The following is a 17,323-nucleotide window of genomic DNA, read 5'->3' on the forward strand; positions in this document are numbered from 1 at the left end:
TGTATTTATTGTGTTGTTATCAACTCCAATTGGAATGTTAGTCCGTTGTGGCCTAGTTCGTTAAATAGCCTACCACATATTTGCTAAATGTTTTCAATATGTATGCTGTCTACCTTGTTCTAATTGCATTGTTTCAATATGGAAATACATTGTTAAACATAGGTTATACTATTCACACGGATATAGGGGCTAGGCCTACTGTAAATTGCAGTCTGCATATGGACATGCCAAACATAGTCAATAAGCAAGATTACATTGACTAGGCTATTGGTAAGGCCTACAATTCTGATCAAACCAAATAAAAACGAAACAACAATTTGTTTTAAATAGGCTGTGTCTAAATACAGTTCCAGGCACCATAATTGCACCCCGTGGTCATATAATATAGACAAGGCAATGGGCTATGGAGGGTTTTACACACATACAAACTTTTCACATGAGCTGGATAAAGATCCAATATAAAGAGAAAGGGGGGATGTCCATTCATATACTGGTGCAAATGTTTTACAAACATCATGGAACAATATTACACAGCATATTTGCATTTCTCCAGAAATAGCAGGTGAAATTGCATTGCATTCAAGCCATGTACGGTCTCACCATAAGCCATGGACAGTAAATCTTGGTAATAAGTTCGTTTTTTTAATCAAATTAAATGAAAAACAATCAATATTTCTAAATATTTCTAAATAGGATCGGGTCAGAAGCATGATATCATAAATCGCATCTCTCGTTCCACGAGCATAAGGCAATGTGTGCACACGTAGGCCTAAGGGCTCTTCGGCAGGAGACATGGAGGTTAATCCTATCATTTGAATAACAAACAAACATAAGAAACATGTAGCCAATCACGTTTGGAAATATTTGTCTACACACATTGGATTTGCATTTCGAAAATGTACTGTATGTTCGAGCCATGGACAAGTGGACATGGCTCAAACATTCTAATTAGATCAGACTACCATCACTGTTGACATCTCACTGGGCAGAAACTGTTTGAATCAACGTTGTTTCACCTCAATTCAACAACAAATAAATCTAAAAAACTAATTGGATTTGCAAAAAGTAATCAACATAAAGGCATTTCGTCTTTTCCACCCAACTTTTAACCTAAATCCAATGACATGGTCATTTTTTGTTATTGATTTCATTTTGAATTCATGTTAGTTAACCACTCAACCAGATGTAAATCAAAACTAGACGTTGAACTGATGTCTGTGCCCAGTGGGATTGCCTGTTAGTGACTTCGCCACATGAAAGGTAAACAAACAAACAGGCAAATAGCCTAGGTCACAAGCGGATTTAGCACCAAAGACAGTGATCGGAATTCCCACAATTTGACAGTTAGGTCCAACAAATTTAAGTGAAAGATGCCATTTAAAAAAATAAGCTGTCTATTGTGAACAGACAGTCACTGACAACTTTTCACAAACTTTTCACAGAAGCTGCATGGACAAAAATCTTGTCCAATATAAAGAAGAAACAAGAATGCCTGTTCATTGTTTTGCTGCTTGTGATATTTTTATAAAACATTGGTTAAAGGCTACTGTGCACCTCTGCTGGCAAAATGGATGCCATAACCAATTGTGTTACAGCTTTTGGCGGGTCTTAAATATCACCATTAGCACTGGTTGAAATTGGCACATTGTCGCACGTTTTTAAGGACACACCTCAAACATTTCCACCCCTCCCACCTCAGTGCAAGCGAGCTGATATAAGACAGGTAAATGACCAACCCTGGCGCCAGGTTCTGAAAATAGCAGAGCGCTGGCTTTTACAAGTCAAAATTGCCAAAGAGTGTGCGTTTGACACTAGCGCCAGTTTAACGCCAGCCGAAAATAGAACCCTAGGCTGTGTCCCAAATGGCACGCTATTGACCATGTGGCTCTGGTCAAAAGTAGTGTACTAGATAGGGAATATGGTGCCATTTGGGAGACACACATTCTGTACTAGAAACTGTCTGCAACCCTCTTTTTGGACAATGTAATGGCCTGAAAAGAATCATTCAAACCGTTTACAATGTGTAGCTAGCTTAACAGTGTTAGAAATGATTCAATAACCATCATCTTTATTCCAGAGGAGGCTGGTGAGGGGAGGATGTCTCACAATAATGTCTGGAATGGAATAATATGTGGTTGACCCCATTCCGTTCATTTTGATCTAGCCATTCCCATGAGCCCGTCCTCCTATTTAAAGTGCCACCAGCCACCACTGTTTCAAACGGTAAGGGTAGCTGGTGACTTTGTTCTGCTTCACTAAGCCTAGGTGAAACTGCACCATTCTGACAGTGAATAAAATGAGAGTTCCTTCCTGGTCCATGCTGCTAAAATCATGATTGACAGCCTTACTCCATCCATGTAGACAGTACAGTGGGCCAGGCCAGCTGGAGGTTGGACTACAATTGGGACTGGGGAGCAGGGTGAGGATGGAGAGGATGGAGGGGGGTGGCAGAGGGGATAATGCCCTTTAAGCACTGCATCCAGCCTACAGCAGCCCTTGGCACACCACTCCAACGTACACACGCCATTTCATTAGCCCTTCCTTCCCTTCCTCCCCCATCATCACACGTCCCTAAACTAGCTTTGATAAGCACTGATAGCCAAATCATCAACGATGGAATCAACCCTTATAAGGAGAAGATGTACTGCCAACAGCGACCGCTCTGATGCCAAGCTGATTTTGCACCTTGCAGAGGATGACTGAGGACAGAGGACTGTCCTTAACTATAGGCCGCCTGGGCTGGCAGGATACACAGGATGGGTCCCAAATGGCACCATTCCCCATATAGTGCACTATGGGTTTTTGTATGGGCCCTGGTCAAACGTAGGGCACTATAAAGGGAATAGGGTGCCATTCGGGGCATGGGACGGGGTTAAAGGAAAATGAGGAGCGTCTCTCTAATCTGATGCTGGTTAAGTCTCTTCTCTTAATCTCACTATACAATATAATGAGGATAACGTAGGATGGAGCGGAGTGTGGGGGGGGGGGGGGGTCATGTGACACACACACTTTGGTGAGCACTTCCACCGGTTCGGCTGATGATATCTGGGTTCTTCAAATACTATTTAAAATAATTTAAAATACTTTATCTGTACTTGAGTGAGCTAGTCTGGTATAACAGACCAATAGAGTAGTTAAAAAACTGCAAACCCCTCCTACCTGGCACTCCAGGCAGACCAGAGCAAATGCTCCAAGTATTTGAAATATTTCAAATATTGTTTGAACCCAGGTCCGCTGGCTCACCAAAATGTAAACGGATCAAATGTGCTCTCTTGCTCTCGCTCTCCCTCTCAGGATAAGGGTATTACGGGATGGGATGGGGGGGGGGGGGTATGGCCTTAATACTGTCCTATCTCAGATCTACTTCTCCACTTTGTCAGACGTCACCCTGGTTTTGTTGTGACTGATGGACGGTTTAGCTCTTTGTGTGTGAGACCATGTTAGGTTATGGTCTGCAAAAGCATAAGACTGAGGGAGACACTGTAATTGGTGGTTCTTGATGAAGGCTCTTGATAAAAATATAATATTAATTATTTAGCCTAAATGTTGGTCAAGTAAATCCACAACAAGCAGACATGCATGTGCAACTTCCATTTTCATTTGTATCGACAGCAAGTATTTTATTTGCAGCCCTGAGAGTGAGCTGATGTGGCTTGCCAAATTTATTCAATAATTAACTTCTCATAATGACTCATGCAGGAAATGAACAGGCCTACAGAACAAATGGCATATTCAAGCCATTTGTATAAGAATATTCATAAAAATGGAATGCTGGTTTTCAACGAGTCCTCTATATTCCTTATCGACTTTTCCTGACAGGTGACATTCACGTGTACCACGCCTTGTGAAAACATAAAGCAATCCAGAACAACAATATGAGACACTAACTCACCCGGACTCTGTCCTAATATGGACACCATACAGGTAACTATAAAACATGGACCCTCCAGGATTCTGCCCTTATATGGATACTGTAGTACCAGGACTCGGTCCTAATAGGGACACCATAGAGATGACTATGCAACATGGACTCCCCAGGACTCGGTCCTAATAGGGACACCATAGAGATGACTATGCAACATGGACTCCCCAGGACTCGGTCCTAATAGGGACACCATAGAGATGACTATGCAACATGGACTCCCCAGGACTCGGTCCTAATAGGGACACCATAGAGATGACTATGCAACATGGACTCCCCAGGACTCGGTCCTAATAGGGACACTATAGAGATGACTATGCAACATGGACTCCCCAGGACTCGGTCCTAATAGGGACACTATAGAGATGACTATGCAACATGGACTCCCCAGGACTCGGTCCTAATAGGGACACCATAGAGATGACTATGCAACATGGACTCACCAGGACTCGGTCCTAATAGGGACACCATAGAGATGACTATGCAACATGGACTCCCCAGGACTCGGTCCTAATAGGGACACTATAGAGATGACTATGCAACATGGACTCCCCAGGACTCGGTCCTAATAGGGACACCATAGAGATGACTATGCAACATGGACTCACCAGGACTCTGCCCGTCAGTGTCTGGGCTGATATCATGACCCCAGCCCAGTCTTTGACGGAGGTCATCCAGCCCACCTCGCTGAGTGCAGCCACAGTCTCCTTGGTGTGCTTGATCCCATCCCCATGGGAGGTAGGGTTGTGGACCCGCTGAGCATTCTGGAAGAGAGAGAGAGTGAGATTTATTAAAAGAAACAGATGGAGACGGGGGTGAGCAAGGAATAGAGACAGAGACAGAGGGAATCAGCATTACTAATCAGGGTATAAGATCTTCAGAGCAAATGTATCGAATGTACTTTCATGCTCCACCGGTCTCAAGCCCTAAAGAACAATACATGGCCGAGACCATAGCAGCCTGTTTTGCTTTCAATACGTCGACACACACGTTAGCAGGAGACAGGAGAGTAAGACAAACACTGAACCTAACACGGGCCTGGGAGACTGTGTGCATGCATGTGAGTGCGTGTCTCTCCCTGTGTGGGCCTGTGTCTGTATGTGTGTCTGGGAGAACGTGTGTATGTGTGTCTCTGGGAGAACGAGTGTATGTGTGAGGAGTGTCTCCATGGTAGCCAAGCAGCCAAAGAGCACCTCTGCTGCTGCAGCCCAGCCAACTCACTTAGTTTCTGCCTCACTGAGTTTCTGCCTCAGTGAGTGGGCAGGACTGTCTGCTGCCTCAGTGAGTTTCTGCCTCAGTGAGTGGGCTGGGCTGTCTGCTGCCTCAGTGAGTGGGCTGGGCTGTCTGCTGCCTCAGTGAGTTTCTGCCTCAGTGATTGGGCTGGGCTGTCTGCTGCCTCAGTGAGTTTCTGCATCAGTGAGTGGGCTGGGCTGGCTGCTGCCTCAGTGAGTGGGCTGGACTGGCTGCTGCCTCAGTGAGTGGGCTGGGCTGTCTGCTGCCTCACTGAGTTTCTGCCTCACTGAGTGGGCTGGACTGTCTGCTGCCTCACTGAGTTTCTGCCTCAGTGAGTGGGCTGGGCTGTCTGCTGCCTCAGTGAGTGGGCTGGACTGTCTGCTGCCTCAGTGAGTGGGCTGGACAGTCTGCTGCCTCACTGAGTTTCTGCCTCAGTGAGTGGGCTGGGCTGTCTGCTGCCTCACTGAGTTTCTGTCTCAGTGAGTGGGCTGGACTGTCTGCTGCCTCAGTGAGTTTCTGCATCAGTGAGTGGGCTGGGCTGGCTGCTGCCTCCGTGAGTGGGCTGGACTGGCTGCTGCCTCAGTGAGTGGGCTGGGCTGTCTGCTGCCTCACTGAGTTTCTGCCTCACTGAGTGGGCTGGACTGTCTGCTGCCTCACTGAGTTTCTGCCTCAGTGAGTGGGCTGGGCTGTCTGCTGCCTCAGTGAGTGGGCTGGACTGTCTGCTGCCTCAGTGAGTGGGCTGGACTGTCTGCTGCCTCACTGAGTTTCTCCCTCAGTGAGTGGGCTGGGCTGTCTGCTGCCTCACTGAGTTTCTGCCTCAGTGAGTGGGCTGGACTGTCTGCTGCCTCAGTGAGTGGGCTGGACTGTCTGCTGCCTCAGTGAGTGGGCTGGACTGTCTGCTGCCTCACTGAGTTTCTGCCTGTGAGTGGGCTGGGCTGTCTGCTGCCTCACTGCGTTTCTGCCTCAGTGAGTGGGCTGGGCTGGCTGCTGCCTCACTGAGTTTCTGCCTCAGTGAGTGGGCTGGGCTGGCTGCTGCCTCAGTGAGTGGGCTGGGCTGTCTGCTGCCTCAGTGAGTTTCTGCTTCATTGAGTGGGCTGGGCTGTCTGCTGCCTCAGTGAGTTTCTGCTTCATTGAGTGGACTGGGCTGTCTGCTGCCTCAGTGAGTTTCTGCCTCAGTGAGTGGGCTGGACTGTCTGCTGCCTCAGTGAGTGTGCTGGACTGTCTGCTGCCTCAGTGAGTTTCTGCCTCAGTGAGTGGGCTGGGCTGTCTGCTGCCTCAGTGAGTGGGCTGGGCTATCTGCTGCCTCATTGAGTGGGCTGGGCTCTCTGCTGCCTCATTGAGTTTCTGCCTCAGTGAGTGGGCTGGGCTGTCTGCTGCCTCACTGAGTTTCTGCCTCAGTGAGTGGGCTGGGCTGTCTGCTGCCTCACTGAGTTTCTGCCTCAGTGAGTGGGCTGGGCTGGCTGCTGCCTCACTGAGTTTCTGCCTCAGTGAGTGGGCTGGACTGTCTGCTGCCTCAGTGAGTGGGCTGGACTGTCTGCTGCCTCACTGAGTTTCTGCCTCAGTGAGTGGGCTGGGCTGTCTGCTGCCTCACTGAGTTTCTGCCTCAGTGAGTGTGCTGGGCTGTCTGCTGCCTCACTGAGTTTCTGCCTCAGTGAGTGGTCTGGGCTGTCTGCTGCCTCAGTGAGTGGGCTGGGTTGTATGCTGCTTCAGTGAGTTTCTGCCTCAGTGAGTGGGCTGGACTGTCTGCTGCCTCAGTGAGTGGGCTGGGCTGTCTGCTGCCTCAGTGAGTGGGCTGGGCTGTCTGCTGCCTCAGTGAGTGGGCTGGACTGTCTGCTGCCTCAGTGAGTGGGCTGGACTGTCTGCTGCCTCAGTGAGTGGGCTGGACTGTCTGCTGCCTCAGTGAGAGTGGGCTGGACTGTCTGCTGCCTCAGTGAGAGTGGGCTGAACTGTCTGCTGCCTCAGTGAGAGTGGGCTGGACTGTCTGCTGCCTCAGCGAGAGTGGGCTGGACTGTCTGCTGCCTCAGTGAGTTTCTGCCTCAGTGAGTGGGCTGGGCTGTCTGCTGCCTCAGTGAGTTTCTGCCTCATTGAGTGGGCTGGGCTGTCTGCTGCCTCAGTGAGTTTCTGCCTCATTGAGTGGGCTGGGCTGTCTGCTGCCTCAGTGAGTTTCTGCCTCAGTAAATGGGCTAGGATGTCTGCTGTGCGAATACTTAACAGTGTGTGCCATAAGCGCATCTGAAGTATCCTGTAAGTATAACTGTAGAACCTGTCATTGGTTCTATCTGGAACCAGAGAGTTCTTCATGAGAGGCAGAATTTCTGTTACATGTATTTAAAATACGTATTTTAATTACTTCTGAGTATTTTGTATGTTGTATTAGACTGGATTGAACTACACTCCAATTATATTTGTAACTAGATACTTTTGAAAGCTTAAATGTATATTTTCAAAATACAAAATACTTTTCTACAGCATTTCTAGCTGTTCACAATCTTGTGGCCCCCTTTCACCCTACATTGGTATCAAAAGTGATGGCACTATGGAGTGATAAGAGTGTCTCCTGAATTAACTAAATATAAATGTATATGTAAAAATGAACAATTGCAAACCATGCTGAGTATTACTCTAATGAGCTCTGCCCCGAAACAAGGCAAATGACAATAGCCAGTGTGCTTTGCAGTTGTTCATTTTCACATTTACCGTTTTGTCATTTAGCAGACACTATTATCCAGAGTGACAGTGCATTCAACTAAGGTAGATAAACAACAACATATCACAGTCATAGCAAGTAAGAAGTTTCTGTTACAGTTACTGATAATGTTGTTGCTGTTTGACGGGCTACTTGCAAATGTATTTTGGGATTTTAAAATACAAAATACATATATTTTAATGATATACAATACTTTGCAAAAGTATCTTATATTTTATTTTGACACATTGTTCTTTAGGGTATTTTGTAATTGTAATTCATAATTTATGCCCATCCCTGATGAAAGGGTTGTATATGGCCCTCAAAATGGTTCCCCCATAGGGACAGATTACAAAACCCTGTAACCAGAGGGTTCTTCGTGAGGGTTCTACTTGATTTATCTTGTCAATTAACACATTTATAACACCCATAGAATTTTAACAATATAATATGGCTGACCATAAAAAAGAACTGTATGGTTCTTCAAAGAGTTCTACAAACAACCTTTCAAATTGAGAACATTAAGAACATGTTCCTTTTTTTATTTCTTGAATATTTAAAACATACAATATACTTGCAGTGAAGCCGCTCAACAACTACATCACATCAATCATCTAACAGACTCCCATCCAGAGCGACACACAGAAGCAACCAGGGTCAATGCCCTGCTCAAGGGCACGTTGACAGATCCCCCACAAGGTCAAAAACGGGGAGCCCAACCAGAGATCCATCAGCCACCAGCCCATGCTCCCAAACGCCAGCCCTCCAAGATCCCCCCCCAGTTCCCCAAGAGCTGCCCCTCAATCATCCATGGTTCTTTATAGAACCATCAAAAAAGGAATCTATATACTTCAGCACCAAAAAAGTTTCCGCTATGGTTACAAGCCAAAGAATCTGGTACTATTTAGAAGAACAAAATAATTTGTGTTCACTACATGGTGAAGCGTCTCGCGGTCCTGCAGCACCACCACATGACGCTCTTTGCTTTTCTACCCATAACCCTCGTAGTTGCACCCCACTGCCCAATGACCTCACGTCACGCCGTCAGATGTTGGTTCCGTCCCAAATGGCACCCTATTTCCTATATAGTGCCCTACTTTTGACCAGGGCCCATAGGGCAGTAATACACTATAAAAGGAATAGGGTGCCATTTGGGATGCATCCCTATTTTCACAGGAGCTCGGGACTTATGAAGAATCGCTTGATGCAATTTCACTGGGTTCTGAGAAGGTCGAGAGGCCAATATGAACATGTTCACTGATGGAGAAAGAATAGAATACAACAACAAGACGCTGTGGTGATTGTGACCTTGTTTTCTCACAGATGATGGCACTGTGTGTGCGTGCGCTCGAGCGTATACCTATCTGCATCATCTTCCAACAGCTGGTTAAACAATGCTACGTTTATTAGAGTCAGACTGCTGTGACTGTCGTCCATTTGTTGCAGTGTTAATACCCAGGATTTCAGCATGCCGTGCTCCCAACATGCACTGGGATTGTTGTGTGTCTACACTGGATGGCTAGCACGACTTCAGAGCTCTCCTGGCATGTAACTATGTAGCAAGCATTATGTGCTGTGCCTCTGCTTCAACCATAAACCTTCAGAGAGCTGGGGGATCGGCACTGTTCCGATGGCACTCACGCAAAGCACAGGATGTATGAATGGAAAGGCTACTAACACAGAAACAAAATCGCGCTCAATTGTTTGTATGTCTGTGAACAGCAGACAATAAAGCATAATAACTCTAACATATGTGAACAGATATAAAGGACATTTCTGAAATTAGGTTATATTATCAAAGAGGATAGCAATATTCTGTGGCTCTTTCATGAGGAGATTCAAACCAAACTGAAGTGGTAATACTGGCACTGATAATAATATGTAGAAAACCCCCATAATGAACAAACCCAGCTTGTTGCTGTTGTGGTTGTTTGTGTTTTTGTTGCAGCAGATCGTCTTTAGGGAGGTACCGTAACAGTTGCGGAACGGAAAACAGCATATTTAGTCTTATTTATAGTCAGTCTAATGCTGTGAAATCTAAGTCACGTCCAAAATGACATCCTATTCCCTACATAATGCACTACTTTTGACCAGATCCCTATGAGCCCTGGTCAAAAGTAGTGCGCTATATAGGTAACAGTGTGCCTTTTGGCAAGCATACATAATCGTGTTAGTAGGAGCTATTATTCAGAGCAAAGCCAGGCGTCCTCTAGCAGACGAGCAGACGAACCATGATACATCTCCTATTGCAGGGGTAGTCAACCCTGTTCCTGGAGTGCTGCAGGTACTTCAATACTTTGTCACAACTAGATACCACATGAGACCAACTGAGCTAATTGTCAGAGGAAGGACCGAAAAATTGTCAAAGACTCCAGTCAGCCAAGTTATAGACAGTTCTCTCTGCTACCACATGGCAAGCGGTACCGGAACACCAAGTCTAGGTCCAAAAGGCTCCTTAACAGCTTCTACCCCTAAGCCATAAGACTGCTGAACAATTCATCAAATGGCTGCCCGGACTATTTACATTGACACCTCCCCTCTTGTTTTTACACTGCTGCTACTCAATGTTTATCATCTATGCATAGTCACTTTACCCCTACCTACATGTACAAATTACCTCGACTTACCTGTTCCCCCGCACATTGACTCGGTACCGGTACCCCCTGTATATAGCCTCATTATTTTATTGTGTTACCTTTATTTTATTTTTTACTTTATTTAGTAAATATGTTCTTATTTCTTGAACTGCATTGTTGGTAAAGGGCCTGTAAGCATTGTAAGCATTTCACGATAAGGTTGTATTCGGCTCATGTGACAAATAAAATTTAAAAAATTTCAAATAAAATGTGATAATTGATCAGTTCAGTGATTGCCTAAATTCAACACACCTGGTCTTCCAGGTTGGTTAAATCAAAAACACGAATTACCTGCAGACCTCCAGGACCAGGGTTGCTTACCCATGTCCTATTGTCTGGCCAGGGACATGCTCCTGCTCGCATGAGGCAAGGGCTCCATCCCAGATTAAACCTATGTCTAATGTAGTGCACTACTTTTGAACAGGGCCTGTAATAGTGCACTATATAGGACATGAAGGTAGTCAATGCGGAAAATGTCAAGAACTTTGAACGTTTCTTCAAGTGAAGTCGCAAAAACGATCAAGCGCTATGATGAAACTGGCTCTCATGAGGACCGTCACAGGAAAGGAAGACCCTGAGTTACCTCTGCTGCAGAGGATAAGTTCATTAGAGTTAACTGCACCTCAAAAATTGCAGCCCAAATAAATGCGTCACAGAGTTCAAGGACCAGACACATCTCAACATCAACTGTTCAGAGGAGACTGTGTGAATCAGGCATTTGTGGTCGAATTGCTGCAAAGAAAGTACTACTAAGGGACATCAATAAGAAGAAGAGACCTGCTTGGGCCAAGAAACACGAGCAATGGACATTAGACCGTTGGAAATCTGTCCTTTGGTCTGATGAGTCCAAATTTGAGATGTTTGGTTCCAAACGCTGTGTCTTTGTGAGATGCAGAGTAGGTGATCGGATGATCTCCGCATGTGTGGTTCCCACCGTGAAGCATGGAGGAGGTGTTTTACTTGTGAGACTGTCAGTGATTTATTTAGAAAACATTTAACCAGCATGGATACCATAGTATTCTGTAGCGATACGCCATCCCATCTGTATTGCGCTTAGTGGGACTATCATTTGTTTTTCAACAGGACAATGACACAAGCAAGGGTTGCCTTCCAGAGAGACATCAGAGATTGTAACATTCTCTGTTTCACAGAAAAGTGTCTCTCTCAGGATATGTTGTTGGAATTGGTTCAGCCACCAGGCTTGTCCATGCATCGCGCCGACAGAGATAAACACTTCTTTGGGAAAAGGAAGGGCGGGGGTGTATGCTTCATGATTAATGACTCATAGTGTAATCATAACAAGTCCTTCTGCTCACCTGACCTAGAATTCCTTACAATCAAATGCCAGCCATATTACCTCCCAAGAGAATTCTCTTAAGTTATTGTCACAGCTGTGTACATTCCCCCTCAAGCAAACACCACGACGGCCCTCAAGGAACTTCACTGGACTCTATGTAAACTGGAAAACATATATCCTGAAGCTGCATTTATTGTAGCTGGGGATTTTAACAAAGCAAATTTGAGAACAAGGCTACCTAAATTCTATTAGCAAATTGATTGCAGTACTCGTGGCGGTAATACACTCGATCACTGCTACTCTAACTTCCGCAATGCATACAAAGCCCTCCCCCGCCCTCCCTTCGGTAAATCCGACCACGACGCCATCTTGCTCCTACCAGAAACTCAAACAGGATGTACCAGTGACTAGAACCATTCAATGCTGGTCTAACCAATCAGAATCCACGTTTCAAGATCGCTTTGATCACGCGGACTGGGATATGTTCCAGTCAGTCTCAGAGAACAAAATCGATCTATACGCTGACTCGTTGAGTGAGTTTAAATGGAAATGCATTGGAGATGTTGTACCCACTGTGACTATTAAAACCTACCCTAACCAGAAACCATGGATGGATGGCGGCATTCACGCAAAACTGAAAGCGCAAACCACCGCATTTAACTATGGAAAGAGGTCTGCGAATATGGCTGAATATAAACAGTGTAGTTATTCCATCCACAAGGCAAACAAACAAGCGAAATGCCGTAACAGGAACTAAGTGGAGTCGCAATTCAACAGCTCAGACACAAGACATTTGTGGCAGGGTCTACAGGAAATCACAGACTACAAAAAGAAAACCAGCCACGTCACAGACACCGATGTCACGCTTCCAGACAAACTAAACACCTTCTAGCCCGCTTTGAGGATAATGCAGTGCCACCATAACGGCCCGCTAACAAGGACTGCGCCCCCCCCTCTCCTTCTCCGTGGCCGACGTGAGTAAAACATATAAACGTGTTAACCCTCGCAAGGCTGCTGGCCCAGACGGCATCCCTGGCCGCGTCCTCAGAGCATGCGCAGACCAGCTGGCTGGTGTGTTTACGGACATATTCAATCTCTCCCTATCTCAGTCTGCTGTCTCCACATGCTTCAAGATAGCCATCATTGCTCCTGTACCCAAGAAGGCAAAGATAACTGAACTTAATGACAACCGCCCCGTAGCACTCACTTTTGTCATCATGAAGTGCTTTGAAAGACTAGTCAAAGATCATATCACCTCCACCTTACCGGCCGCCCTAGACCCACTTCAGTTTGCATACCGCCCCAACAGGTCCACAGAACGCAATCGCCATCCCACTGCACATGCCCTATCCCATCTGGACAAGAGGAATACCTATGTAAGGATGCTGTTCATTGACTACAGCTCAGCATTCAACACCATAGTACCCTCCAAGCTCATCATCAAGCTGGAGGCCCTCGGCCTTAACCCTTCCCTGTGCAATTGGGTCCTGGAATTTGACGGGCCGCCCACAGGTGGTGAAGATAGGAAACAACATCTCCACTTCACTGACCCTCAACATGGGGTACAAGGGTGCGTGCTCAGCCCCTTCCTGTACTCCCTGTTCACCCACAACTGAGTGGCCATGCAACCCTCCAACTCAATCATCAGGTTTGCAGACGACACAACAGTAGTGGGCTTGATTACCAACAATGACGAGACAGCTTACAGGGAGGAGGTGAAGGCACTCGGAGTTTGGTGTCAGGAAAAAAAAACTCTCACTCAACGTCAACAAAACAAAGGAGATGATCGTGGGCTTCAAAAAACAGCAGGTGGGAGCACCCCCCTATCCACATCGAAGGGACAGCAGTGGAGAAGGTGGATAGTTTTAAGTTCCTTGGCGTACACATCACAGACAAACTGAAATTGTCTACCCACACAGACAGTGTGGTGAAGAAGGCGCAACAGCGCCCTTCATCCTCAGGAGGCTGAAGAAATTTGGCTTGTCACCCAAAACCCTCACAATCTTTTACAGATGCACAATCGAGTGCATCCTGTCGGGCTGTATCACCGCCTGGTACGGCAACTGCACCGCCCTCAACCACAAGGCTCTCCAGAGGATGGTGTGGTTGGCACAACGCATCACAGGGGGCAAACTACCTGCCCTACATGACACCTACAGCACCCGATGTCACAGGAAGGTCAAAAAGGACAACAACCACCTGAGCCACTGCCTGTTCACACCGCTACCATCCAGAAGGTGAGGTCAGTACAGGTACATCAAAGCTGGGACCGAGAGACTGAAAAACAGCTTCTATCTCAAGGCCATCAGACTGCTAAACAGCAATCATTAACTCAGAGAGGCTGCTGCCTACATTGAGAGCCAATCACTGGCCACTTTAATAAAATGGATCACTAGTCACTTTAAACAATGCCACTTTAAATAATGTCACTTTTAAAAATGTTTACATATCTTACATTACTCATATCATATGTCTATACTGTATTTTATACCATCTATTGCACCTTGCCTATGCTGCCATATATTTATATGTACATATTCTCATTCACCCCTTCAGATTTTTATTTTTTCCAAATTCCATTTTATTTTTTCACAAATTCCGTTTTTTCTGTACATTTTTCTGAATTCTGTGTTTTACGATTTATGCAAATGTTATCATCATAAAGAGTGTCTAATAATGTGAATGAATAACAGTAAATGTGTAATGATATAACAACATTGCACTATTTTTTTTATCAAGGCAAGTGCTTCAATGCAGAGTTTCTACTGTGTTCCATTATAAATTTTAAAAAGTAATGCAAGAATCTAGGCAACAATGCAGCAAGCAATAGGCAAAACCTAGAGTTATACTTATGTAAAAAATAAAATAATAATAACGTTGCATTCATTGTTTTTTGTAAAATAGAGTGCTTCACATAAGTGTTTCATTATAAATGAAAAAAAAATCCAAAAGATTCATGCAAGACTCTATTGCTTTTCCATGGCTGGAGCCTGCCCACGGATCTTCTGTAGAACGGCACTCATATGTTGGTCGAACACACGGGGCAGGTGAGTTTGACGGAGGCTGCTGTCATTTTCGGGCAACGCTCCTCCCTGTTTGCAATGCTTCACTAGAAACAAGCCGTAGCTTTCTTTGCTTTTCTAAGGGGATGTCAGACTCGGTGCACACAGCCACAAAGTCCTGAATAAATTCTCGTCTTGAATCTGCTGATGCGCTTGCACTGGTAATGGTCGTTTGAAGAGGTATGCTCTGGCTAACACGGTGCTTTTCCTTGTTCTTCACATGGGCTTTAGACTTTAAGTGGTCATCACACGTATTTGTACGGGTCCAATCAATAGTATGTTGACAGAATTTGCAAAACAGCTTATCGCCTGACTCATAATAGTCCTTTGGGTATTGCTCTGCTCTGAATTTAGGGGTTAGAGTACTTTTCTTTTTTTTTTTTTTACGACTTGGCCGTCGTAGACGGCCTCTTCGACATGTTTCTCAAAGTGACAGCCAAGTTGTGAGGTGACGTAAGGGTCCTACGCACGACCGACCCCCCTCGAAAACAGAAGTATTTCTCTAGGCCTACTCGTCTGTAATTTTACAATTATGAAATCATTTTGGTTACTACAATAAATAGGCCCACTTCTGATTAAAAACAATTATCAATTTCAGCCAAATTATGGAAAATTCTGCAATATTCCTCGTTTTACAGTTAATTCCATTTTTATTACCAAATTCCGCGTCATTTTTTCACATCATGGAAATCATAAGGCCCCTGGAGTGCTGCATCAGATGACATGGCCTCCACAATCACCCGACCTCATCCCACTTGAGATGGTTTGGGATGAGTTGGACTGCAGAGTGAAGGAAAAGCACCCAAAAAGTGCTCAGCATATGTGGAAACTCCTTCAAGACTGTTGGAAAAGCATTCCAGCTGAAGCTGGATGAGAGAATGCCAAGAGTGATCCCATATGTGTTATTTCATAGTTTTGATGTCTTCACTATTATTCTACAATGTAGAAAATAGTCAAATTAAAGAAAAACCCTGGAATGAGTAGGTGTCTCAAACTTTTGACTGCTACTGTATGTTTCAGTTAAGATTGGATTTTTGACATTTATAGTAATAGTTATCAACTACTGCAGGGATGGAACATAACTCGCAAAAAATAGAGGTTGTGCTGGAAGCTGCAGAGAGGTATTTGGGTGTGCGAGACTTGACATCAGAAGAGTTACAGGGTGTGTTAAGTGGTGGTGTCCCATCCTTTCAGGCTGTTTGTCTGCGGAAGCACTAAATAGATTTAAATAGTTGAGTAGGGTATTTATTAATACTTTTTGTGAGTGTAATGTTAGATGGTAAGGTATTTATTGTATTTTATTTTTTGAATTTTTACTATTTTTTTCAAGCAAAGTATAAGGGAGTTATACTCCAGTCTAGTAGGTGGTGGTAATGCAACATTTTATTGGATGCCAACCTGCGTTAAACGTCATCGAAGAAGAAGAGGGGAACGATTTAAAAAAAGCAGTGGAACTGGCTTCGAGGTCCAAAGTTGAATTTGAGAGCACTGGGGCATACTTTCTGAGCACTCTAGGTCATCCATACAGCTGTGGAGATGTAAGATAGATGGAGATGGAAAGGTTTCAATACAGGTTGTCACTCTCAGACATGTTTCTGTCTCTATTGACAAGAATGTAAGGAATGCGCTACCATTTAATATGACCAATAAAATATGAGATGTGTAGGCTAGAGGTCGACCGATTAATCGGAATGGCCAATTAATTATGGCCGATTTCAAGTTTTCATAACAATCGGAAATCGGTATTTTTGTACACCGATTTGGTCGATTTTTTAAAATGTATTTTTACACCTTTATTTAACTAGGCAAGTCAGTTAAGAACACATTCTTATTTTCAATGACGGCCTAGGAACGGTGGGTTAACTGCTTTTGATTGACACATATGACATTCAAACAGCACCTGGTTAAATTGTACCCTGAACGTACTTCACAGAGATAATGACTGAGTAGTCAACGAGAGAATCTGATGAAGGAAAAGTAAAAAAGTGGCATTAAATTCATATAATTGGCTTCAAACTGTGACAGTCTCAGATAGTTAATGACTAAGTCTAAAAATGTAGCATGAAAAAGCCGTTCTCTATGAATTTTATATGGCAGAAATGGCAGAGTTCAGAGATAAATGGCCAGTGGTGATATTAGACATCCCTCAGACCAATTAGTATAGTGAAAAGATCCCCTCATAAATCAAAGATGGCCGTCTAGCTTCATCCTCGGGGAACCAAGATGACTGTTCTCACCTTCAGGAGTCCAAAGTGGACTCCAATGTGAAGATCCTTTCATTTCTACTGGATTCCCAACTTCCCAATCATGGCAAAATGGCTAGATTATAATACCACTAATTAATATAGAATGAATGAAGTGAACATATCAGTGAAATTTGCATTGATGGATGTAAATGTGAGGATGCAGACTCGCGCCAGAAATACATGTTTTTAAACTTAAATTGCCTATTTATTCATGTTCAGATGACAGATTGTGTTTATACGT

At 44.7% G+C, this 17,323-nt stretch overlaps 1 protein-coding gene across 12 annotated transcripts in view; it reads right to left on the reverse strand.

The window, feature by feature from the left end:
- LOC129861258 (calcium-activated potassium channel subunit alpha-1-like) overlaps positions 1–17,323 on the reverse strand; it is a 343,498-nt gene that overhangs the window by 293,026 nt on the left and 33,149 nt on the right. For all 12 annotated transcript variants that reach the window (XM_055932559.1, XM_055932515.1, XM_055932524.1 and 9 more), the window contains exon 2: positions 4,531–4,686. In XM_055932559.1, coding sequence (XP_055788534.1) covers positions 4,531–4,686 — 156 coding nt within the window. The remainder of the gene's footprint in view (positions 1–4,530; positions 4,687–17,323) is intronic.

The sequence above is a fragment of the Salvelinus fontinalis genome, chromosome 1 (genome assembly GCF_029448725.1).
Source record: "Salvelinus fontinalis isolate EN_2023a chromosome 1, ASM2944872v1, whole genome shotgun sequence".
In the NCBI taxonomy this organism is placed as follows: Eukaryota; Metazoa; Chordata; class Actinopteri; order Salmoniformes; family Salmonidae; genus Salvelinus; species Salvelinus fontinalis.